Below are 25966 nucleotides of genomic sequence, written 5' to 3' on the forward strand. Positions count from 1 at the left end.
ATAAGAGACAGGTCAACAAAAGCTGAGAGAACAAATAACATGGCGTCCCTCGGACTAACCTTTGTATCCTTGCATTAGTGTTATCTTGCACTCGAATTTCTTATCCTTTGCCTCTTGAACCCATCGGATGTTCCAAGGCAATTATACCATAAAAGGAGAGTGCAGTTTCGTTGTTACCCCTACTTATTACCAGCTGAAGCTTTGTTAAGCCAGCAAATCCTGCAGCATCTCGACAGCCGGAGATTGCTTCCTCTGCCGTGAAGATTATCCATTCTGGTGGGAGAACAGAATGCTATAATATCCTTCTCGTATTTAGCCAAGCCAGAGGTTTTCAGGAGGCCATGGGATTCAGTGGTCCGGCAAGAGAAAATCCTGATTCCAGCCTTCCAGGACAGAAGTTCTTGCCTGTTCCTCGTCATACCGTGAAGAAGCTTCGACGAAAGATCAGACAACCAAGCAAAGAATTATCATCAGCTGACATGGTCCCACGTCAGAACATCGATGTTCCAAGCAGTTCATTCTTCTCACAGAGTGACATTAGTGTTTCAAGGGACACCAAAAGATCCTGCAGAAGTGCTTCAAGGAAGGAGAAACCGGTGTTAAAAAGCATGTAAGATTCACATGCTTTGATGTCAAGCAAAAGGCAGCAGATTATTCCACAAATTCAGAGAAGAAAGGTAATAAGGTGGAGGACAGTTCCTTAAAGAGCTCGAGCAATGTTTCTCAATCTCATGGACGAAAGAGGCGACCTCGGAATTCTGCTGCATGGCAGCCATCACTTACCTTGATCAGCGAAAGCTAAACCGAATGTTGAATAATCAATGATGATGATATTCTGATCTCCACTGAAACATCTCACACTAATCCTCACACCTCCCTCCTCTAATTAATTTCAGAAATACTACAAATTATTTAGTGTAATTGTAAACTCTGAAACAATATTACAAGTCACAAAGATCATCTTCTAAATATGTGTATGCCCGTATTTGTTCATGGTGGAAGTCATTTGTGGTTCAATTTTTTCCGGTCTGCCATCTTACCAAGTTGCTCATCTGCTCACAGCAATTCTAACAATATCTCCTCTTCCATGCATCTCCGCACAAATACCAACAGTTAGATATCTAATAGCAGTCATTAAACACCACTTTTTTTGCTTCAAGTTTTTTTTTTTTTAAGATCATTTTGATAAATAAAATAACTAATATAAAAAATAACTAACACCATTTTTTAGATATCTAATATCAAAAATAAATTTTAAAAATAATAAAATATTATTTTGATATATTTCCTAGTAAAATATATTTTAAAAAATAATTACTATCACAAATACCAAACATTACCTTAGAAACTATTAAATTTAGACTAAACAAGCTTGATGTAAAATCAAGACGCCACAAGGGTGGTTAGGAAATCGAGGGAGATGATCTTTTTATCCTAAAATCTGTTTTCAACTATTTATTATACTCTAAAGACCCAAACAAATATATTTATGGGATCAAATCAATAAAAAAAATAAATTAAATATCAACCCAAATTCAAAAAACTTCCCGAACTCAAATCTATTTACTCAGGTAAGAAAAAAGAAAAAAAAACTCGAGTAGAGCTCTTCTCACTAAATGGAACTAGTTGACATCATAGTTTTGAAACTCAGGTCGGGTCGGTGGGTTGACCCCGAACTCGGCTGATCTAGGCATGAGATCAGTCTAGGTCTAAGCAAAAACCCGCCTGGGAGTTGGCCCGGCAAAACTCTGTCGACTTGGGTAAACCCAGCTGAGACCCGGCTTATTTTTCATGCTTTTTCACTGCAACTTTATAGAAGCACCGACAGATGTAGAGGTCATTCCATGCTCTGCATATGCTATATTAACCATTGAACAACAAAAAAGAAAAAATAAAAAAACCATTAGAGAAATCCTTTGTATAAAACCCATCCCTTCACTCTTCAAAGTTCAAAGCTATATCACTATCAGTTGCGATTCACAAAGAAGAGAAAAGGAGCAAAAGACTTCAAGGCAACCCATACCTATTCAGATCTGCGAGCAAAGTAGATAATCCTTCCTCCAGCTTCTCATGACTCTCCTTCTTTCTCCTGCTCTTTTTATTACATCGTTCATGCCAATTGTGATCTCTTAGACCACAAACAAAGAGTGAAAACGAAGCAATCTCGATCTAGGAAGAAGCCATAAGTCTAATAATGGGACATCACGATATAGAATAAAGTAAATGCAACACCCATTTTTCCAAAAGAAAAAAAAAGGATGTATGAATCTTGTTTTTAGGATGCTAAACTAACCAAGGTTAGTAATCAGTGATTAATAACCATCACCAACAATATAAGTAATGCCTTGGCTTTTATTTTCTAATTTTTGGATTTTATTATAGAAAATTGTTGTGTTGCCTTAAAAATGAATGGCATGCCTTGGCTTTTATTTCTTAATTAATTTTAGTAAGAGAAAAGAAAAACTGACTTTTAAATTCTATCTTTTGGGTTGATCCAGGTCAACCCATCTGACCCGTGACCCAATCACTGTACTAGGTCAACAACCGAGTCAGGTTTAAAACTATGATTGACACTAACATCGATGTTTTTAAGGATGAAATCAGTGCAAACCGATCTTCTTTCTCAAACCAAGAACTAAAAATTGAGAGAAAAAATTTTTGGACTGAAATGAGACTCTAAAAAACAAAGGGGAATGTAATAGAAGAAAAGTAAAAATAAAGAGGGGAGGGGGGGGGGCTCAAAAGGAACTTTATCATGCTAGTTTTAGATTTGCCATGTCAATTTGCCACGGATCTACATCTTTTTTTTTTTTTTTCTAAAACAAATCATAAAATATTAATTAATAATTTGATAATAAAAGAAATTGAAATTGAGAATAAAAAAAAATGTGGAATTTTGTTCCTTTTCCTCAAATCTTTTAGTTTTGTTATAATAACTATCATGCGTACATTGTGGATTGGATGAAAAAATATTTGAATGTAAAAAAAAAATGTCCAAGGTGTAAGAAACTCTTTGATAATGTTATTAAATCCAACTTAATGGATCAATCTTGAAACCTTTTAACTTGACTCTTTACCTAACTTAGGCTTCAAATCAAATTGTCTAGGAGTTGCTCTAAAGTAGTCCAATCAACTTGACGGGTTCAAAAACAATTCAGATAATTGATAAAATTATGGTTTGACTTAAAAAAAAATCAAGATGACATTAAAAAAAAAAAACATTAAGACATCAACATATTAGATCAACAACCTGCAACCCGGATCATGGACTCTAACGAGTTTAATAACTTTGTTTTTTTATAAAACTATTTTTTATTTAATTATATGATAGAAAAAAATAAATACTTAAAAAATCAAGTATTAACCCAATATTGAGGCATTGTTTGAGACCACAATAACCTTATAGAAAACAAATTAAAATAAATTATGACTCAACTCTTAACATGCTTTTTTAAATTGAGAAACAAAAAAAATATATATGCTTTATAAAATAAATTCAAAAATACATGAACTAATAAATAAAAAAGAGTTATTAATACTGATTAAATATTAAAAATAAAAGATAAATACACATACAAGTGTTTTACACCGACTTTCCTTTTTATTTTTAATGTTTTTATTCATTTTATCTTAACAACTAATTATTGTTGCTAATAACAAATAATTTTATTTCTATAAAAAATTTATACAAAAAAAGATCAATTCAAGAAAAATTAAACTAATCTCTTTAAAATACCATGAAATTAAAAATTAAAAATAAAAAAATCAATCAATATTAAAAAAAAAAGGGAAGATAATGCATGCTTGATATTATTTAGAATAGAAGAATGATGACAAAGCACACAGAAGACTCTGCTAAGAGAAACGAGAAAGGTTGTCAAAAAAAGGTCATAGCTTTTTTGAACGTGAAATTGAGAGGCAGCGGACCTGTAAAAGCAGAAGGGCAGCCTGTTTATTTTTGTATTTAAAAAAAAAATTATTTATTTATTTATTTTAAATTAATATATTTTTAAATTATTTTGATATACTAATATCAAAAATAATTTTTAAAAAATAAAATAATATTATTAATATATATTTTAACACAAAAATTTATTAAAAAAATAATTACGATCACATTCCAAAACAAGCAAGCAGATAGGCGATTCACATGGAAACTGCTGGAAACGAAACCAAAATTCTCAGGCTACTCCTCTAGAACCTGCTATGAACAAAAACACAGAGAGAGCCTCCTGACATGGTGAAAGCTGACTCCAATGAAATCCACAGCCTGTACTGCATCTGAAGGCAAGGGGAAAAAATGTAATCATAGCGTAGAAAGAAGAACAGCACTCAAGACTGCATAGGAATGATAAACTGAAAAGACAACAATCAATGGAGTTCCATGGCTACAAAGCAGCAATTCAAATTAACTTACCTCTAGCTGGAGGTCGTTCAATCATGAATGAATGAATGAAAGACAGAGAGGAAGAGCAACTGATGCGACACCGGATCGCCTAGAAAATCTGTCAAATCTGGCTGGAGACAGACCCAAACGAACACGAAATCAAATGCAAAGCAAGAGAAATATCGCCTGCCTTGTAAATAGAAGAGGCAATTAAGAAAACATGCATCGGACAATGTATCGGATGCTTAATTATGGAACGACATCGAATTAGTAACTAAAAACCCCCAACCAAAACCCTAAAATCAGTAAAAACCAAAATGAAAAATTAGAAAAATCACCTGGCTACCGATCTTGTTTGCAGCTCTCCTCAGCTGAATGCAATGTTACGAGCCGGAAGAAGTCGAGGATTGATTGTTGACTAATAGTTTATTTCGTGATAAATACGGTTTGTTTTTTTTAATATTTTTTTATTTATAATAATTTTTAGTATTAACATATCAAATCATCTAATAACATATAAAAATTAATTTAAAATTAAAAAACATAATTGAATCAATGCACCAAACAAGACCTGGTAAAGAAAAATAGGTATCATAGCAACTTTTCATGGCCATAGAAAGGTTGACACTACATAACAAACATTAATGATATAAAATAATAGAATTAACGTTGAATGATGAGTTTTTTTTTCTGAATCGATAAGGTTTTGATTGTGATTAATTATAAAATTATGATTTTAAGATGGTTTAAAAATCATCATATAGTATTATAGTCATTAAAAAATCAATTGACCTGTAAAAATTTAGATAAAAAAAACTAGTTATATATAGGAAAAATGTATCATCCCTAGGACACTCTAGCTATAAGAAGCTGCATCATTAATTGATTGTATTTTTATTTCTAAGTCATCTTTTTATTCATTTGTTTATCTAAGATTCAAAAAATATCCTTCTCAATAACAGAGTTTTTATCTTATGGATTTGAGGTAGATCCTCATGAGTAAGGAAATCTTTTTTTTTTTTTAATGGGTTCAAGATAGACCCACCTCATTAAGGAGGTCTCTCCCTTATCAAACTAAAATATAATCATTTTATGGCCTAAATTTTAATAGTATATTTATTTTTATTTTATATCTTTAATACCTGGGACATATACTTTATAATGTAGCTTTATATCCTTAAATATTAAAGTCTATAATTATCTCCTAATATTTTATTTTTGTCAACTCATTTAATTTAATACCATGAATATGCATTATATTGTAAAATTTACACCCCAAATATTAATTAAACAAATTAATTTTTATGGTGTTTTTGAAATTGTGTTCAAATCCTAATAGATAATCACAAACTTATTATGATACCCACTAATTGATTTTTGTATTTTTCAAAGTATGATATAAATACAATTTTTATTTTTTATATATATAAAATATGTATGAGAATTCTTAGAATTTTTCTATATACACACAAATAAAAAATGTATTTTTGTATTTTTTTTAAATAATCAATTTTGGATTTTGTTTGTATTTTTTTGAAAATTTGGAGAGAAAAAAAACAAGCATATTTAATACCGGATTAATATCTTATAGTGTAAGTTTACAATCCAAATATTAAATAAAATGATTGAAAAACATACAAGAGATCCATAAATAATTTTAAATGATCACTAAATTTTTTCAGAATTTTTTGAAAATCATTTGCAGTTTATTTGCTAACAATTCAGAAATATAAAGGAGAAAAATGCATAGTAAGGGTTAGAGGCGTGTTTGCCAAATATGTCCTAAAAATATGGTTTTCTTCTCTTGCAAAATTGGGATGGGCTAAACAAGCCCTTAAAGTTTTATGGGTCATCCCAACTATGTGGGTTGGGCTTGGTGGGCCCGACTTACAAACAAGAAAACAAGGTCCGAAGCTAATGAAAACGGATCAAATAAGATAAAAACATAATTTCTTATAAATTTTAAATTGAAATGAATTAAAGACATGGGGACATGTACACTTATCATTCAAGCAAAATTTTGAAACTGAATCATTACAACAAACAACCAATCGTCACAATTATTTGATTTTGTTAAAAATATAAATGAGAATCAACACCAATATTTTAGTGTTTTTAAGCCTTTAGAATCCTCGATTAATGATCAATAAGCTTATATACATGCGTAAGAACCAACAATTGATCAAAACGACATGGAAATCATGGATTCGAAGCAATCTTCTTCAGATAAATGCTAAACTTAGAAACATAGAATCTGCTAAAATCTAGAAAATGCATTAAAACCCAAATTAAAGGCCTAAGTCCTATTCATACAAACCACATACACTCATGCACACATGCTTAGGCCTTTAGAAATAACAATAAACACGAAATCCTTAAAATGCATAGGATTCAAAACCTATAACCCATTATCTACATACAAACATGCACATATACTATTTTTATAAATCCAAAAGCTTGTAAAACATAAGAAAAAACATTAAAATGACCTATCTAAATTTTCAAAAATAAACACATTAATATAGTATATTTTTTAGTTCTTAAATTTTAAAAAGTTAAATTCAAGTTTAAAAACATATAAATGCAAAAGGTAGGCTAGACATGCAAGTCTGTATGGCCCAACATGTTTGGTCTATTAAAAATCAAGCCAGGTGTGTGGACCTAATAGCACAAGCCCACATGCTTAAGCCTTTTTTGTTTAAAAATGGATAGCATGTCGTCTGAAATAGCAAAGAACATGTTACCTACTAGTTTTATTCTAGTCGTCTAAGGCGAGCGAAATCTCCCCTCCCTTTTGGTCATAAAAAATCATTTTCAAGCATTTTGTTTTCCTCTAAAAACATCTAGAAAACATCATCATAAAGATCAATAAAACCTTATCTAACTTTTAAACAACATTTAATTAGTTAAAAAATAAAAAATTTCTCCTTATTAAAGAAACTCCTCTCATGAAATAAAACTCTTAGATATAAAAAATAATTATTTTTTCCGTTGGAATATGATCAACTAACAAATATCTCTTGTTCTTATTTTCTATTGATTTTTTCTCATCTTTTCAATACATGGATAAAAACACGAACAACATGAAACTTTATATCAAAATGCAAAACCTTAGAAAACAATGAAGAAAAAAAAAAACACTTTGTAAATTGAAACATACATCATGTGCCGTTAAAAAAAAAAAGACTGAATTTTTGTTTTAGAGTCAATTTTAATCTCTAAAGTTTTAATTATTTTAATTAATAAAAATTAGTTTTTTGTTTTTATCAAATTAAGCATCAATAGTGGAATATTTTTTTGACATTACAAAGAAATTTATATGAGGTTAACTAGAATAAATTATCAAATTTAATTTTAAATAAATTGAAAAAAAAAGTGATATAAAGAATTTAAAGGACTAAAAAAAAAAGCATGATCTGAATCCAATGCTCCCATCGTGCTATAGTGTATTACTGATGTTTTTTTTTTTTTTTTTTAATATCCTGTCTTATTATAAAAACAAATAGGAAGAAAGAAAGGTGTCCTTTACTACAGGTCGTTTCGGACAAGACCAAAACCTTAATTAACGAAAAGGATAAACAAAAACCAAGAAAAAGCAACCTTCTCCTCCATCAGAGTCACAGACACCAACAACAATGGGCGAAGAAGAGGAAGAAGAGGAGACAACAGTAAAAGTATCGAGTAACCAAGAAGAAGAGGCATGGAACCTGAGGAAGCAAACCCAAATAGTAGAATTATCAGAGAGACTCATGAATGGAGATCTCAAAACCCAAATAGAAGCGGCCAGAGACATAAGGAAGCTCGTCCGGAAATCATCTGCAAAGACTCGCACCAAACTTGCAGCTGCTGGGGTTATTCAGCCTCTCATTTTTATGCTTCTCTCTCCCAACTTTGATGCCCGACATGCCTCTCTTCTTGCTCTCCTCAATCTCGCTGTTAGAAATGAACGGTACCTCGTTTCTCTCTTACCCTTTTCCTTTTTTCTTTTGTCATGTTACTTATTTCTGTTTTCCATTAAAGTCAGGGCCTTTCCTTTCCTTACTTTTAATTTTTGTTAATGATTGTTAATTAATTTTAGTGACAACTATTGATAGATGAAGAAATGAAGAATCAAAGGTGAAAGCTATCCTTGATATATCTATTGTTGTAGTCGTGAGTTTTGAAGCTAGTGAAAGAATTGAATGTCTTAGGTGATTAGTTGTGTTGGGGTCTTGTGATGGGAAAACAAAAAATAAAGCAAGTTTTTTGAGGTCCAAAATGGAGAAAATTGGAAGATTTTAGCGATTTAAATACCTTTTCCTTTCGGTTGTGTTCTTTAATATACTAATTACTGTGTGTGGAGATGGAATGCCAGTGGAGAGGGCTTTATTGGTTCTTTTTCTTGGTGGTTTTCGTTGAGGATTGGTAGTGGTTGAAGATCAGTTCTTTTCCGACTTGAATTATTCACTCTTTTGAATCTCAACGCCTCAACTTTTTTTTTTTGTTTAAATCAAATTACCATTTGCTTCTGGACCAAGAGAGCAATATTTGAGTTAGTTCTTTGATCACAAGATGAACTGGGTTCAGTTACACGCTGACATAACGAGTCTGGCCATGATAGTTCTGGTTTGGTATTCAGACCTCAATTTTAATGTTCTTGTCATATCCTTTTAACTACAGCAGTAGCCTTCTGGCATCAGGAAGGAAGTACCCTTTTCTCCTTTCCACCATTGAACTAAGTACCTGTTTTCTGGTCAAAGAAATTTTGGGTCAGTCATGGTAAGCTGTGACAGAATATTACATCTGCAGATTATAATTGGATATTTTCTTGATTTCGTTCTCTATTTTTCTTTCATGTGATAGTTCCTTACTTTGGGAAATTCATGTCCTTCCTTAGTCAATTTGTCTTCGTTAACTGGTGTACTATACTTTAGAAGACATTTAGATATGCAGTCATTGTATCCCATTTCATTCCATTTTATATGTTTTGTATACCAGAAATAAGGTGAAGATAGTGACAGCTGGTGCTGTCCCCCCGCTTGTGGAACTTCTCAAGTTGCAGAATGGTAGTTTAAGGGAATTAGCTGCTGCTTCCATTTTGACACTGTCGGCTGCTGAACCTAACAAACCAATCATTGCAGCTTCTGGAGCTGCACCTCTTCTGGTTCAGATCCTCAGCTCTGGGAGTGTTCAAGGGAAAGTTGATGCTGTCACGGTCCTACACAACCTCTCCTCCTGTGCTGAGAATACACATCCTATTGTGGATGGTAAAGCAGTTTCCCCTCTCATCAACCTCCTCAAAGAATGCAAGAAATATTCCAAGTTTGCCGAGAAAGCAACAGCCCTGCTTGAAATCCTCTCAAACTCTGAAGAAGGACAAATTGCCATCACAGACTCAGATGGCGGGATTTTAACGTTAGTAGAAACTGTTGAAGATGGATCACTTGTTAGTACAGAACATGCTGTTGGAGCTTTGCTCTCTTTGTGCCAGAGCTGCAAAGAAAAGTACCGGGAACTAATTCTTAAAGAGGGTGCAATCCCAGGTCTTCTGCGACTGACAGTGGAGGGGACCTCTAAAGCTCAAGATAGAGCTCGTACTCTTTTAGACTTGCTCAGAGATACACCTCAGGAGAAGAGATTGTCATCGTCAGTGTTGGAGAGAATTGTCTACAACATTGCTACACGAGTTGACGGCTCGGATAAAGCTGCTGAAACTGCCAAGAGGTTGCTACAAGACATGGTTCAAAGAAGTATGGAGCTCAGCATGAACAGCATCCAGCATAGGGCCGCATCATGTACACCTTCAAAGATTCCATCTAAATAAATCGGTTCAAATTGGAAATTTGAAAGTAACACAGGTCAGAGTTTTAATCTGAATCTTTATTTAGTTTGGCCAGTTAAAACTCTTGTGCCCATCTTGTATCGCCATGGAAAAAAGTTGGAATGAACAAAGCAATACAGTGATTTAGAATTGACTAGGATGAGCTACTCTTTTGAAGTGAAATTGTGACCTCAACAGTGTGTTGTATATCGCGAGCAAGATCATGTATATATGAAAATCTTCTTTTTTTCTGAGTTGCATGTACATTTCCTCTCAATGATCATTTAGGAGATGTAGCACAAAGTACTTCTGATCCAATACCTTGTTAGCAAAATAGTTGTGGCGGGGCTTTAAATTAGAAACTCTGCAGTTTGCAAGCTCTGTGATTTTGCAAGGGCAGTGACATGAAGGCTTTTTACGGATCAAGTTTGTTTGGCAGTATGGCAGTGGTTGTTTTTTAAATAATTTTTTATGCTAAAATATATATTAATGATATTTTTTTATTTTTAAAAAATTATTTTTAATATTAACACATTAAAATAATCAAAAACATATATATGGATCACAAAGAACCTGGTGTGAGTTGTGAGTTCTTTCTTTCTAGGAGACGATTGCTTGCATTGCTCACTACCCGTTGAGGATCACAGAGCAGGGATAGGGCCCTTCTTTTCTGTTGACAGGACAACATGTAAATGGCAAAAAAAAATTAAAAAAAAAAATAAACCTCTTCATAACCTAGTTGAAAATTAGAAAATTATTATTATTATTATTATTATAGAAAAAAACATTTTCCTCACCTTAACTTGTTGTCATGATGTTAGCTCTAAATATTATATTAGATGTGATGAACACATTAATACTGGTTAACATGTATCCACTTAAATACTTTATTGTGAGAAAAAAGAAGAAGATCAAATATACATATTGAACAGAATTAAAAATTAAACACTCAATTATTAAAAATTATATCATTTTAAGCACTCAAAATCGTTTTATAGGTTGGGATAGTTAGATTGTATCAACCTCTTTTTTTTTTTTTTTTTGAATTGTTAAGTTCATATTTTTTAAAATTTTTTATAATATTTCAAAGAAGTTGTTGTAATTTATCTATATTTTTTCTCCTTTTATATATTTTATATAAATAAATTGTATTTGTGTGAGTATTTATAAAAATAAGATTTATTTGTTCTTGGGAAAAATGAATAATATCAAAGATAAAATAAATAAATTAATTAAAAAAATAGGGGTTATATAATTGCCTATATATTTGTCTTTTATCTTAAAGAGAAGAATTAACTTTTCATTTTAAGTTTTTAGTTAACACTAATAACAATTTATTAATTTTAAAATTCATATATTTTTTTAATTGCAAATAATATATTTGTGTCTTAATTAAAAAAACACGATATTTAAAAACATAGTTATAACATTAATAGATTTTTTTATTATATTTAAAATTAATTTAGAATTCCATTGAGGACATCAACGTTAGAAAGGGTAAAGTAATTATCATATCCCAGAGCTTTATTGCTGGTAAGTTCTTTGTATTTTTAGAGAATACAATTTTTAAATTAATTAAAGACGGGAGAGAAAAACCTAAGAAATGGGGTGGTTTTACAGCTTTGCCATTGTCGGTGGTTGTCTTATTCTCTCTCCGCTCTATGCTCGTATAGATGTACAAATAAATAATAAACTTCTGAAGACTCAAAACAGTCCATCAATCGATGATCCACGTGGAAACATCATAGGCTGATACGATGCGACGACTTTTCCATCACCCCCACTACTTCTTTTAAATGGTTAATTTATTTATTTCTTAAGAAAAAATAATCTCATGCTTTAAATTTATTTATTTACCGTTTGGGAGTAAATTTTATTGATTTATTTTATTTTAATTTTTTAAAATCATTTTAATATATATGAATATACAAAATAAAAATAAAAAAAATATTATTTTAAATAAAAATTATTAAAAAAAAAAAAGGAAGAAGTATCGCAAACACCTCCTAAGCTCCATAAAAAATCATTGGGGTGAGTTTATTATTATATTTAGATTTAGATTTAGATCTCACTTTCCTCCTTCTTCTTCTTCTTCTTCTTCGCATTGCTTTGATTTTGTAGATCTACGCCCTCATCTGTCTTTTTTCACTCTCCATTTCTTCTTCTTCGTCTACTACTACTACTACTAGTAGCAAGCACACCTAGCTGTTAGATTATTTTTAGTTAAAAAAACAGGAAAAAAAAAAAAAATGCTGGGTCGGTCGACGTTATCAAGAAGTGGAAGCTTCAGACCAGAAAACATAGGGCAAAATGCTCTAGCCATGATAGGAAATCTCTGCTTCACTTTCTTTGTTGTCGGGGTTCTCATTTTCACCATCATCGCTGCTACTTACGAGCCCGAGGACCCTTTGTTTCACCCTTCTACAAAGATCACTAGTTTCCTCACTTCCAATTCCAATGCCACCTTCAAATCTGACGACACTGTTGTCAGAACTGGGGAGGATTTCATGGCCCCAAATCAGACTGCTTTTTCCAATTTCATCAACATTACTGATGTTGACACCACCTCCAGCATTGCTAGTGTTAATGCTGATGATGGTAATGTTAATCCTGATGGTGCCGCTACGACGGCTTCGGAGACCTGTGAAGGTCCCTTGGACTGTAGGGATCCTGAATTGTTTCATATGTTGATGAAAAGGGTGATTGAGGAGTTTAAGGATATACATTTTTATCGGTTTGGGAAGCCTGTTTCTGGGTCTAATGATTCTACTTGTGATATGGGTTGGAGGTTTAGGCCCAAGGAAGGCAAAACTGCTGCTTTTTATAAGGATTATAGGCGATTTGTTATAGCTAGGTCGGAGAATTGTACGCTTAGTGTTGTGGGGATTGGGGACTATCATTCGGGTGTGAATGCTAGGAAGAGGAAGAAGAATCAGAAACCTGGGTTTGAGAAACCACCAGGGAAACAAGAAGCGGGACAGCCCTTGTTGCCTGTTGTTGGGGAGACTGTGAATGACGCGCTTCCGGTGGTTGAGTCGGAGAATTCGTTTAGTCGCGGGAAGTATTTGCTTTATAATGGTGGAGGTGATAGATGTAAGAGTATGAATCATTACCTGTGGAGTTTCTTGTGTGCTTTGGGTGAAGCACAGTATCTGAATCGGACACTGGTCATGGATCTGTCTCTTTGTTTGAATTGGATGTACTCTTCTTCAAACCAGGATGAGGAAGCAAAAGATTTTAGGTTTTATTTTGATTTTGAGCATTTGAGGGAAGCTGCATCGGTTTTGGACCACTCTCAGTTTTGGGATGATTGGGGTAAATGGCATAAAAAGGACCGGTTGAGTCTTCATCTCGTCGAGGATGTCAGGGTCACGCCTATGAAGCTTACAAGTGTAAAAGATACTTTGATCATGAGGAAGTTTGGATCTGTTGAACCTGATAATTACTGGTACAGAGTGTGTGAAGGAGAGACCGAGGCTGTCATTCAAAGGCCGTGGCATCTGATATGGAAATCAAGGAGGTTGATGGATATTGTGAGTACAATTGCCTCGAAATTGAACTGGGATTATGATGCTGTTCATATTGAGAGAGGGGAGAAGGCAAGGAACAAGGAGCTGTGGCCTAATCTTGCAGCAGATACCTCTCCCGACGCGCTTCTCTCAACCTTGGCTAACAAACTTGAAGAGGGGAGGCACGTCTACATTGCCACAAATGAGCCTGACACATCCTTCTTTGACCCTTTAAAGGACAAGTATACTACCCATTTTCTCGATGAGTATAAAGATCTCTGGGACGAGAACAGCGAGTGGTATTCGGAGACGAAGGCCCTTAACAAAGGTGTTCCAGTTGAATTTGATGGTTATATGAGGATTTCTGTTGACACAGAAGTCTTCTTGAGAGGGAAAAAGCAGATCGAGACTTTCAATGATCTCACAAACGATTGCAAAGATGGTGTCAACACTTGCAGTGCTGCTGCCAGTTAATTGTTGGTATATCCACTTGTACTTTTAGCATCATCTTTGCTGCTTCGAGGAACTCCAAAACCTTATTTATAGTTCTGGCACTTTATGAGATTTGTAGAATGTAGAACAATATCAGCTAGTAGTATCATCTGTGTCTCGTTACTTGTTTTTGTTTCATTCCACTCTTTGTGAACAATCATGCCATGTCTTCTCACCTTGTCGAAGATAATATTTGCTATTTATTTTTTATTTAATTTTTGCTATCAGAGAATGGTTAAAATCCCACTTGTAGACATGTTTGGAATTGAGATCGAGCTTGTCAAAGATAATATTTGCTATTTATTTTTTTCTATTAGAGAATGGTTAGAATCACACTTGTAGACATGTATGGAATTGAGATTAGAGCTGCATTTTGTCAAATCTTGAATTTTTTTTTCTTCAAATTAATTTTTTTTAGTGTTTTTAGATCTGCTTGATGTATTAATATGAATTAAAAAAATTATTATTTTGATATATTTTTAAATAAAAAATATTTTTGAAATATATACTTCTCAATCATCCCATAATACATTTCAATTCAGTGTTTTTTGTGGCAATTCAAGTAGACGAGAATCTGGAAGGTAATGTGGTTTTAAATGTGAGTTTTTCCTCTACTACATGTTAGCGGGTGTCATTTCTTGTAGCTCTAGCTGATCTTATGTTTGCTGGATTGATAATTTTTGGAAACTCAAAATCTTAGATCCAGAAGAGACCAGATTCATATCAAATATTGCTTGGGGAATCGACCCTAACAAATTTACTTGCTTCAATGGCTTCTGAACCAGGATGTGCGGCGTGCAAGAAATAATAAATTGAGGACACCACTGATCCAAAAGTTTCGAAAAAGAAGAAAATATTCAGATAAACCCTTGCATTTGTCGAGGCAGGACTCAACTCAATCATTTGTCGATGCCCGATTGGAATATGATAAAAGACTTTTACAGTCTCCCAACAAGTTATGAATCAAAGTTGATGAAATTGTAAAGAATTCAGATTAATTTTGGCCTTTTCACGGCTGTCTTGTCTCGGATTGAAGTGTCTGGGCTGATCACCTCCTTTAATGTTTAAATATGTAAATGTAAGAAAAATGAAAGTATAACCAAGAAAAGCTTAGGAGAGTGAATATTATGTATGGTTGTGTGTTCTTACATGGACTGGTGCATATGTGGCCTTGAGTGTTTAGACATGGGGCATTTACATACCTAGGTCATATGATCTTGCTTCCAAGAACGTAGAATTTTATGGAGAAATCATGGAGGATAATTATTTTTTCTCTATTAGTTGTTGATGTCCTGTTGTGTCAGTGTCCCCATTGGGGAGGCAAAGGGGGGCATGCCAAGATGCATTGTCTCTGAGCATTAGCTGTTAGAGAACAGGAGAAGCCTTTATTCGGTGGATGGAAACAAAACAATACTAGCTTCTGATTTCTTTGGTTAATAATAATGAAACACAAGAAATAAAGATGTGTTCTTTGAACAAAATTGGTTGGAATTCAATAGTAAAATGAAAGGCAGATTGGAATCGGCTAGGAATTACCCTTTTAGACATATTATGTCCACCATCGGCCAAGAAGGGCACCAAAATGCAAGCATAAAACATGCCTCCCCAGCTTCTCTCTACATTATACAAAGAATTGCATGTTAGTACAGAATGGAAAGTCCGATGGGAGCCTCATTTGCGACCAGCCTTTCCTTTTTTCACAGGAACAAGTGTTACTTTCCCTCCAGATTTTTTAGCTCTTGCCTCTGCTTGCCGGAGCACTGATATAGCAACCTGTTGCTGATCTTTGTTTGTTTTGTCATCTGTGAAGTGCTTCACCTCAAATGCTCCTCTAGTAAAACCTCTAGCAACCTGACAAGTTGGCATTAGCATTCAGGATTTTTACGTTATTTGCAAAGATCAACCTAAGGTGCATTTACTCATAGTCTACAACAAAACTGGTAAACCTTTGTGAAAAAAAAAAAAAAAAAAGAATTCAAAACCAGTGACTTTACACTTTGAGAAGTTCCATCCTGCATTCAATTAATACGTTGTTTTGCCGCAGACATATAAGCTATTCATTACACTTGCAAAAGCGTATTACGAATTACATTTGAAACCCCAAAACAGAACTTGATGAAGAAAGAGTTCTTTCATTCCACTGTCCTGGTTAATGGTAAGATGTAGCTTAGCCATGGCCTCTTTTAACACCATAATTTATGAGATTTGATATGGTTGTATTGATCAGACATATATGTCCATCTCCTTCAAACAGTTCAATTTCGTGAGGAAGTTGAAGATAGAAGGGCAACCCCATTTCCTAAATTAAGAGATGAAACCAGAGGCCCAATGCATGTTGTCTATTGTAAACAATGCTACAGCGTAAGCAGAAACTCAATTTAATGCCAAGCAAATGGTCAGTGCAAAATTTTCAATAGTGTGTAGGAACTACTGAAAGTTTTCAAAGTGCAGAATACCCACAGATCTCACTCTTGTGAAAGTTTCGGAAAAGGAATATAGAAAAGTAATCCCTGATGGAGCATACCTTCAAAAGAATCCAAACTTTGAGGGAACTACTCAAGACTGCAAGCCTTGTCCTTTTTCCTGAAGTTAGGTAGTTACACATGTGATGGTCAACCCTCAACATAAATCTTGGCCAGGTCTTTGGGTTTTCATGGTCTGCCTTCTGGTCCATCGTTGCCTGGAGAAAAAAGTGATCAAAGTGATAATAGCAATTATAAGAATGGCTTTTTGTAGGTCTTAAACCATGGTAGTCCCATGGTGCAACAAAGAGTTGCCACACCACACCCACAGAGCAATGGAGACTCGATAAGAAGAGTTTTATGTGATACTAAAAACTATACTTACAAGCGAACGGCAAATTTCTTGTTCAATCTTAGAAAAGGAGGTTTCTAAGGCTTCAACTCTGCCAGTCGCATGACAGCAAGTGCATGGTTCACTGATCATAAATGTCACACTGGGTCGAACCTGTCCAACATAATGCATTAACAGATGTAACTGTTAATATCAGTTGAACTAGGTCTAGCACCGAGCCAAGACATCATCACATCCAAATAAATTATAGCGAGCTCAATTATCTTTGACAAGATAGTTTCCATATCAGTTGAAGTGGAATTCCTCATAAATAAAGATTTTTCTGTATATTTATAATCTCAGAATTCTGCTCGATTTCAATAGGATGGAACAAGGCTCAGTTGTGTGTCTTTGATGCTGTTAACATGCCTTAAAGAAGATAACCATATACAGTAGCAGGACATACCCTCTTTCTTGTTATTTCCATCAGTCCATGATTTGACAATTCAGAAACCTTCACTGTTGACCGGTCTCTCTCAACAGCTCTCTTCACTGCTTCATAAACTAGTCTCTTATTTGCTGCAAAGCATAGCCGGGAAAGAAAAAAAAAAAGGAATAGGTATTCACTTTGCATGATAATAACAGGAAGTAAGATATTTCTCCTAAACTTCCCATAGAAGAAATTCGAATCCTTAAAGAAAGAGCAGATTGCAAATGTCTCACTTAAGCTCTTACAACAGCAACTCACACTAATCCTTATTATTGATGGCCTAAAATCTCCTATGTTGTAAATGCTATCGAACATAGTTCACAGCAAGCACAATGTTTCTTCTAAACTGTTCCTTTATTAAATATAATTGATTCACTCTTGTTGGAAAGAGCTTATCAAGAGGTCAACATGTAATCTATCAGCAGTATTTGCCCTTGCAAACTAATCTCATACGCTCTGAAAAAGTTACCTGAGACCTTAGAGTAAGATTCAAGTTCAGTATGGAGGTCATTGGACAACTCTTTCCTTTATTCTCATATGCTCTTTCACCAGTGTGTTCCCAGGTGAACTGAAGTGGGTGTTTTCAGATGAACATTTGAATTAGATTAGTGCAAAAGCCCCGATCACTAGCTGAGCAAGCCAGTAACAATCGGGTATTTCCTTGGTTTTGATTTCTATATCATGGTGGTAATATAGCAGCATTGGAAAAGTAACCATTTTCTCTATTAAAAATAGACAAAATATCTTAACTATCACAATCATCAACAACCGCAGAACTCCTATCTAACATGATGGGAGTGGTTTGTTTGCTCTTATAACAGCAGAAAGAAATACAATATGGTTTGAAAATCACAAATTGATATTGCAGATTTCAAGATAATCCACAAATTTGATATAGCAGGTCTAACCCCTGCATCTATTGCCCTGGATCCTAAGATAATTGACATGCAAGGAACCAGAGTACATGGATTCAACTTACATTCATCTGCCATATCGATGAAGTCTACTACAATGATACCACCAATATCTCTCAGCCGTAACTCCCTTGCAATCTGAAATGCATAATTTCTGTTAAAATACTACTTATGCAAGGGTTTACTGAACATAATATAGACAGCATAATCAGATAGTTTATCCTAATAGAAAATCATCAAACTTTACCCAGAGTCTTTCAAATCACACATGCCCATGTATACAAAAAACGGTTCATTTTTCCTTTCGACCCCCTCCAGTGGCAAATGCGAAAAATTCACTTATCATGCTATGTTAGTTTCTTGACTGTGTTCGCATCACTGATTAAGCAATGGAAAAGATAGTCATTTCTAAAAATTGATTTTGGTAACCACTATGATAAACGCAATTACCAGCAGAATTTCAAAACTAATTTGAATGGAATGGAAGAAACCCAAAAAGTAGTAACAGATCTTTGCACTTTTAAATAGAGAGAAATCAACTGATAAAATTGAACCACAAAAAGAATTTCTGGATCCATAATCAATTATGCCAGTACAAGTATAAATGCCAACGAAGAAACTAACCTGTTTGAACCAAACACAAAGATTATTTATATAAAGTGGGGGTCATTTTCAGTGTCTAACATACTCGTTTTGCAGCTGCAAGGTTGACATCTAGAATGGCTTTCTCTTGTGAAGTCCTTTGACGAAGCATTACATGTCCCCCATTCACATCAATTGAGACTAATGCCTCTGTTTGTTCAATCACCAGAGAACCTCCACTAGACAGTGGAACCCTAAAGAAAAGAGATGCAGTAGAGATCAATAGCATCAGAAAGAGATACATCGAAGCTCCATAAAAAACGTAGGCCATGTAGATTTAAAACGCCATATATAGAGGATTAGCCATTTTAGGTGAGCGGATTTGAAATGGCTACAAATAGATGGTGCTACCCACTTAACAGGATCATGATTTTTCAACTCATTACACATTTAGGCTTGTGGCAAAGATAACCATGAGAAACCCTAAGTCGAAGGAGAAGCTATTGAAGAATTACCAGAACCTAATTGACATGGGGTGGGAAAAGTATCCATGATGGATTGGAACAATGGATTTGCATTCTTGCCCTTCAAAAACATCATAAAGAAACGGCATTTAGTCTTTTTATAGTGTTCATTTGTCATTCTATAATTGTTTAGAGGTATCTTGGTCTTTTCATAATTTTTACTTGATTACCTTTGAAAGAAAAAAAAACAATTAACCATAGTCTAGAAGCTTTTTTACTATTTCACTTTTTTAAGCACAATGTAATGACTTTATTGCCTTTAAAATCAAAATTCTCAAAGCTTGACTACAATGGCTTATTCGTCATTTCACAATGGTTTTTCATAATACTTATTTGGTCCTAGAGGCAATGTGATGTTTTACTAAATTGAAAAAAAAACCAAAAAAATTATTGACACATGCATCAATCGCTCGCCGCATACAAGCGACGCATGTGGTTGACTCTTGTAGTCTAAACCATTGTTCCACCACGTTATTCAATTCATTTCAATGTCCTCTTCCTCTTTAGATGACACATGTGGTCAACAGATCTCTGGTTCAACATCGACAACCTTTTCTTTTTTTCCTTATTTTCTCTCTCTTCTTAGAAATCCATGCTTAACCCTTCAAATTTGCAGATCAACCCTTCAAGTTTTTGTTTTTTTGGATTTGGCCACTCCTTTTTTTATTCCTATTTGTTTTATTTTAACTAATTTCTAAAATTGGATTTTTTTTCAATTTCATTCTCCTTCAATATTGTAGTTTGTCGAATTTAATCATTATTTTTTTTATTGTTGTTTTTTTATTCAAGATAGTTTTTGAATTATTTTTTTTTAATTTCACCCTTTATTTTTTTCTTCCATATTTGATACTCATTCTTTTTATTGCTTTTTTATTATTATTTTTTTGCTTCGGTAAATTTTTTAGATTAAGATTTTTTATTTATTTCATCTTTCAATGTTAAATTTGTTGAAAATTCAACTTAATTGAGCCTGGATCTATGATTTCAAAGGTTGTGAATTTGAAATATCAACTCAGGTTTAGAAGATTCAACTGGGATTGCATGGTTTTTTATATTATTACATTAGAGTTGCCTTTTTTATATTATTAAATTAATTGAACTTATTAAACTCAATTGATCCTAGTCTCGTTTTTTTTTTTTTACTTTTTCAGAAACCCTAGCATGGCTTGAACTATTTTCTTCAGAAGTTCAACAAGATTTGGCCCGACACGCGACATTGTGCCAACCACGAATATAAGTTTGCTCGAGTCAATTTTTTTATCATTTTTTTAAATTTAATTTTTTCTCGCTTTCAGCCTTCAATATTTGGTTCATTATAATTGAACTTCCTAATTTGTTTCAATATGGGTTCAATAGTTTTATCACGATCTCATACTCCAGATCATAGATTAATGGTTGACCCGAGCTGATCCAATATATTGTCATCTCAATATTTTTTGAAAAAAAATGTCATCCAATATATCAACATATAACTATTTTAGACACGTTTCAGCTGCTGTGAATCTAATTTTTGACTTCCTATCGTCTTTATATTTTTTTTAACGTTGAAAAAAAATAAAGACCCGACCTACAACGTAGCATGAGTAAAAAAACTAGATATGTCTAAGAGCTCTATTGGAACAAACATTACCATGAACCAGCCACAAAAGACATGTGACCACAAAAGTGACATCAATGAATCCTCACCTTTTACTAAGGATATTATTGATCTCTTCTTCGATTTTGAATTCATCAAAAAGAGGAGTTCTTTTATTGTACAGCTCGACTCGTCCACAAAGATCAGGAGCAATTTCCTGGAGGTAGTTAGTAACCTGCGGAAAGAAAGCATACAAAAGTGACATTACATGTTTCAATGCAAAGAAGAAAAAGCTGTAACATGTATAATTAATTTTCAGAAATTGGTTATATTACAGCATTCCAATAAGATAAAGATAGGAATGATAGTAACTTGATAAAGTACTTCTCCTTCACAATTGAAGCAAACTGATTAATGTTACGTTTATCAATTAGATGCAAGAGAGTTTTAGCCAACTATAGCTGTTTGGAATTAACTCCACTTCTTAAATTCTCCTAAATATAGCAGTTAGAGAATATAATATGAAATTAAACGATGGACATATACCTATAAGCCCACAATTAATAAGAATCCTCTTTCGTTGAATATATTAGACCAAACATTTCCACACCAAACATAATGCAAAACTATATCCATGCAAGAACAATCACGAGTGCCCAGGCATTCACCCCTTTCCCCATCAATTAGCAACATAGGGGAAAACAATAAGTAAAAGCATTTGTGTGCAGAGGCATGAGCAAGAGACTCGTAGATTCCTAATTAGTAAGGAAATCGATGGCATACCTCATGATACGTCCTCGGAGAGTCCACCATCATTTTCCTAACCTGGAGATGAAGTGTAATAAAGAATAGAATCATTGTGTGAAGTCTTAACACATAGTAAACCGTCATATAGAAGAATACAGGTGCAGGAGTCGCAATAAGCAAGTAAATTACCTTTTCACTAAAATAATCCTGGACAACAGAGAGCGTTTGACCCATTGCCCTGTGCAGTACAACAGGAATGGCCCCCTCAACACCTTCATCTTCAGCAAGAGCAGCAGATTTTGCATGTTCCATTATACTTTTCCAAGTTGAAAGCAAACCTTCCAAGTCCTTCTGCAATTCCTCAAATGAATGACCAGCAGCAACAGTTCTTACAGTTAGACCAAAACCTGGTGGCTGCAAAGTTTTTGCTATAACTTTGAGGCGTGTACGCTCAACTCCAGAAACTTTTTTGGAAACCCCAATTCTATCGCATCGTGTGATCAATATCTTCAATGCAGGGAAAATAGTTCAGGCAAGCAAACAGTACAGCGAGTTCAAAATATGACAGATTTTGGGGGGGGGGGGGGAGTGAAAAAAATAAAAGCACTTAATGACGAATAAATTTCATTGGGAGGGGGGGTGTTGTGCTAGGCAGAACATACCCAGAATCTGCTTCTTAGTTTTGGATAAGCAGTCACTGTTGGGCCTTTTGTACCCAATCCCTCCTTGACAACTTGAACAATAACTTTTGTGCCTTTACGAACTTGGGACCACTTGTTTTCACTAGTTAATGTATGCTTAGCATCCTTTCTATCTTGATGAGATACTGGAGGATAGTTAGGTTCTTCTGTTTCAACTGTAGAACGGCTGACAGTGTCACCTTCCAAATGGTGCTCCCTTCCATCGAGGAACTGCTCAAAATCAGCATCCACTTCACCATAATCAACTATACTGCCATTAACATTTTCCTTAACTTCTGAACCATCAAAATCATCATCAACTTCATGCTCCTCGTGATCATCATGCAGAAATGGTGCCAAATCACCATGAAAGACAAATTCTGAAACATCGTCAATGACTTCAACATCATGTGATGAGTGTTCATTTTCGTGGGCAGCAGGATGCTCTTCAAAGGCTTTGAGCACAGAACCATTGACTTCTCCTTTCTTTTTCCCCTGAAAAAATGGAGGGAATATGAATGGTTCCCTGTTTTGCTTTATGTCCATAAGAGAAGGTCTTGAGCTCCCAATATTTACAAATGCACCACCCATGTGGGGGACAAGTTTTGTGACCACCCCTATATACACACTATCACAGAGCACAGTGTTTTTAACTGGTTCCAGAAGTAATTCAACCAATTTCTCATCTTCCAATACAGCTATCCTTTGCATTGTACATATTGAAGAACTAATCAGTATGACAGTAGAAACTGAATCATCTTTCAAATTCAGATTGCTCCCATTAGCAGACAACTTGTCTTTCACTTTTATACCCTGATCATGATCATTAACCTTGAATTTCTTCAGACCATCTTCCACAGTGTCACTATTTTTTGACACATCTTGTGTTAATTTGTCCTTAAAGACAACAGAGATAACAGGTGATTGGAGTAACCAGGGTTCCTCGAGAGGTTGGTCTCTTTCATGGAAAACTGAGTTTGGGCAATCATATGTTGCTGTTAGGTAATCCTCATCGTTGGTGCAAGATTTATTGTTGACTTTGAGATCATTCAGGAATGCCTTTGGCTCTTTGAAATTAATCTGAAGGTCTTTTGCAATCACATGTTCATCTGTCAAAGCACTGGAAGCATTTGAGTGTTCAGAAACATGTTAAGGAAGAATCTAGATATACTAGATTGCCAAGATATGGATATTACCTCTGGTTGGAGCACAATTTGAAGGTTCCAATGGTAGATATCTCTCCTCTATCCATGAACCCCATAAATGATCTGGAGACCTCTCAGTATTAAACTTAGTCCATGAATCCCTCACCATAATTTTTCTATCTTGTTTTACACTTGCGGGTACTGACAAAGAAAATTCAGGTCCGGGTCTCCAAGTGACATTGCATGAAGGCCATGTTTTTTCTCTTAAAAAATAATTATACTTGAAATTTACACCGCAAGGTACCTGCCGAACACAAAATGGTGATTTTGGGTGATAGGAAGCGAGTGCAGAATTCAGAATTGATAAAGTATCTCGTACCAAACTCAAGTGAAAAGGTAAGGAGCATACTGTCAAGCCGCGCACAAAATGGATCAATATTTTTGTTTTCAGGATACTGTCAACAGTACACACGTATACCAGATTGTTTCAATAAAACTCAACCATAGAAAAGGAGTTAATATTTCTCACTACTATTTATGTATGGAATCCACAATAAACACAAGGACAGACTCTTTGTAGTGCTTATAATAAACAAATCACACAACAGATAAAAAAAAATGAAAAATTTTAAGAGACTTGTTTTTCGTCCAACAAATAAATAAAATTTTGAATACTTGTACAATTAAAATGAAAAATCAATAAAATAAATCTGATAATTAGTTATCTTATCTGGGATTTTAAAGAATTTTCATTTGTCAGCAAGTGGGAACGCCCATTCCTCACATCATTATATTTGATTCAAATTACCGTGACTTGAGCTTCCCACAAGTTTGGATGTGAAATGGGATGCATTAAGATAGCCATTTCCGGATCCCAACAGCCTAATACAACAGGATCCCCGGTAACGTAAAGAAGCTGACCAGGTGCCAAATCAGCTTCTACAGTCCAAATTAGCTCACATAATCCTTCTTGACAAACAGTATTATTTGAATAATTTCCTGAGAAAAATAAAAATCACATCAGCCATTCATTTTAACAAGTAGCAGAAAGGATTATGCCCAACAACAATGCCTATAATTGAAACTGCATTCACAATAATTCATTGAAATTTGGAAAAAAAAAAAAAAAAAAAAACCTTTCTTTGCAGATATGGCATGGGCGGGTGGGGGAGGAGGAGGAGGATTCTGCGCGATTTTAAAGACAACGTTTCTTCGAGACAAGCCATGCCTGCTTCAATTAAAGAGTAAAATGGAAGCTGGTTTTGAAAGTTCCTAAAAAATGAAAATTAATTAGAAGTAACTTACGGTGAAAAATGAAACAAGTGGCATGAGGGCGTGCGTGGGCGGTGGAGGTGGAGGTGGAGGGGTGGCCGAGCCTCCGAGGAGATGTCCATGATTACGATGAAGCTCTCCTCTTGTTTGGTTGCAGTTCAGTGGTGAAGCACAGGCTGTAGGGTTGAAGAAGAAGCAAAGAAGAAGAAGAAGAAGGCATTGGGGCTGATAAGGTGGTTGTAATTTGGGAGTGGCGATTTGGGTTGTTTTGTCATTTAACAGGAAAACTTGAAATTGTGGTCTGCGGATGGATAGAAAATAGAATATAAAGGGATTTTGTGAATACAGAGGAAGGAAGCTGATGATGGTGATGATAAAATTAGCTTGGCGCCTTGTGTATCACACGTGTTACCATTGTGTACACGAGCGAGACTTTTTGTTTTTTCATCTAATTCAAAAATGCAGTGTTAAAATAGTTATGAACCCAATATAAGGGTTTAAGTCATGCTTGTTTACTATGGATTCGATAAAAAAAATTAATATAAAAAAAAAATTTAATTATTTTTTATTAAACATTGAAATAATAATACATTATATTTACCAAACATATCCAATAAGTTAAATAACTTACTTTTCAATTTAGTTATATAATAAAAAAAATAAAATATAAAATTAAAAGGAGATTCAACAAAATAAGCGTTGAATCTTGAAATTAAAAAAAAAAAAAAAAAAAGAGCAAGTCAAGGCAAGGTTAAGTGTGTCTTTGGAAACAAAATGAAAATAATTATTCATTAAACTTCAAAATATATTATATGAATAGAAATTGGGTAAAGTTTTATTTTTTGAATTACTATGGATATAAAAGTTTTTTATAATTTAATTTTTATAATTTCTTGAAGTTATCTAAGTAGTCTGAGCAATACGTCTGAATATTGCTTATAAAATCTCAGTCTGATCCAACGATCGGATTAAGATAAATCATTGATACCATAAAACTAGGTAATCAGTGACTTTTATGCCAAAATTTGAATTTCATACATTAATTTATTTACTTA

The 25966-nt window shown here is 34.0% G+C and overlaps 3 protein-coding genes and 1 long non-coding RNA gene across 10 annotated transcripts; 2 read left to right on the plus strand and 2 right to left on the minus strand.

Annotated features, from left to right (window-relative positions):
• Positions 1 to 28: 28 nt before the first annotated feature.
• LOC118043810 (uncharacterized) lies at positions 29 to 4914 on the minus strand. 3 transcript variants are annotated; one of them, XR_012167745.1, is made up of 4 exons: positions 4726 to 4914; positions 4418 to 4573; positions 2024 to 4281; positions 29 to 1858 (listed from the first exon to the last, which is right to left on the minus strand). It is a non-coding gene; the product is annotated as an uncharacterized lncRNA (long non-coding RNA). The 3 variants fall into 3 exon arrangements; XR_012167746.1 differs by having other exon boundaries at positions 4418 to 4577; XR_004686718.2 differs by having other exon boundaries at positions 4418 to 4518; positions 4726 to 4912.
• A 3011-nt stretch (positions 4915 to 7925) lies between these two features.
• LOC118043643 (U-box domain-containing protein 45) lies at positions 7926 to 10441 on the plus strand. The gene is made up of 2 exons (XM_035051709.2): positions 7926 to 8336; positions 9365 to 10441. The coding sequence occupies exons 1-2, from the start codon at positions 8023 to 8025 to the stop codon at positions 10188 to 10190; spliced, it is 1140 nt and encodes a 379-aa protein (XP_034907600.1). The 5' UTR covers positions 7926 to 8022; the 3' UTR covers positions 10191 to 10441.
• Positions 10442 to 12221: 1780 nt separating this feature from the next.
• Positions 12222 to 14403, plus strand: LOC118043555 (uncharacterized). Its single transcript, XM_035051603.2, has one exon. The coding sequence runs from the start codon at positions 12437 to 12439 to the stop codon at positions 14168 to 14170; it is 1734 nt and encodes a 577-aa protein (XP_034907494.1). The 5' UTR covers positions 12222 to 12436; the 3' UTR covers positions 14171 to 14403.
• Positions 14404 to 14552: 149 nt separating this feature from the next.
• Positions 14553 to 25260, minus strand: LOC118043311 (ribonuclease E/G-like protein, chloroplastic). Of its 5 annotated transcripts, XR_012167920.1 has the most exons (16): positions 24945 to 25256; positions 24776 to 24867; positions 24448 to 24638; positions 23691 to 23943; positions 22477 to 23603; positions 22004 to 22321; positions 21851 to 21892; positions 21178 to 21302; positions 19074 to 19221; positions 18451 to 18523; positions 17448 to 17560; positions 17036 to 17155; positions 16713 to 16868; positions 15725 to 16039; positions 15338 to 15550; positions 14553 to 15243 (listed from the first exon to the last, which is right to left on the minus strand). XR_012167920.1 is itself a non-coding variant. In XM_035051295.2 (14 exons), exons 1-14 carry the CDS (start codon positions 25031 to 25033, stop codon positions 15860 to 15862), a joined length of 3027 nt encoding a protein of 1008 aa, XP_034907186.1. In that variant the 5' UTR covers positions 25034 to 25256; the 3' UTR covers positions 15586 to 15859. The 5 variants fall into 5 exon arrangements, 3 of the variants coding, with proteins under 3 accessions (XP_034907186.1, XP_034907392.1, XP_073260685.1); XR_012167919.1 differs by having other exon boundaries at positions 14553 to 15550; XM_035051295.2 differs by lacking the exons at positions 14553 to 15243; positions 15338 to 15550 and having other exon boundaries at positions 15586 to 16039.
• Between the last annotated feature and the right edge of the window lie 706 nt (positions 25261 to 25966).

Source organism: Populus alba, chromosome 14, assembly GCF_005239225.2.
Source record: "Populus alba chromosome 14, ASM523922v2, whole genome shotgun sequence".
Lineage (NCBI taxonomy): Eukaryota > Viridiplantae > Streptophyta > Magnoliopsida > Malpighiales > Salicaceae > Populus > Populus alba.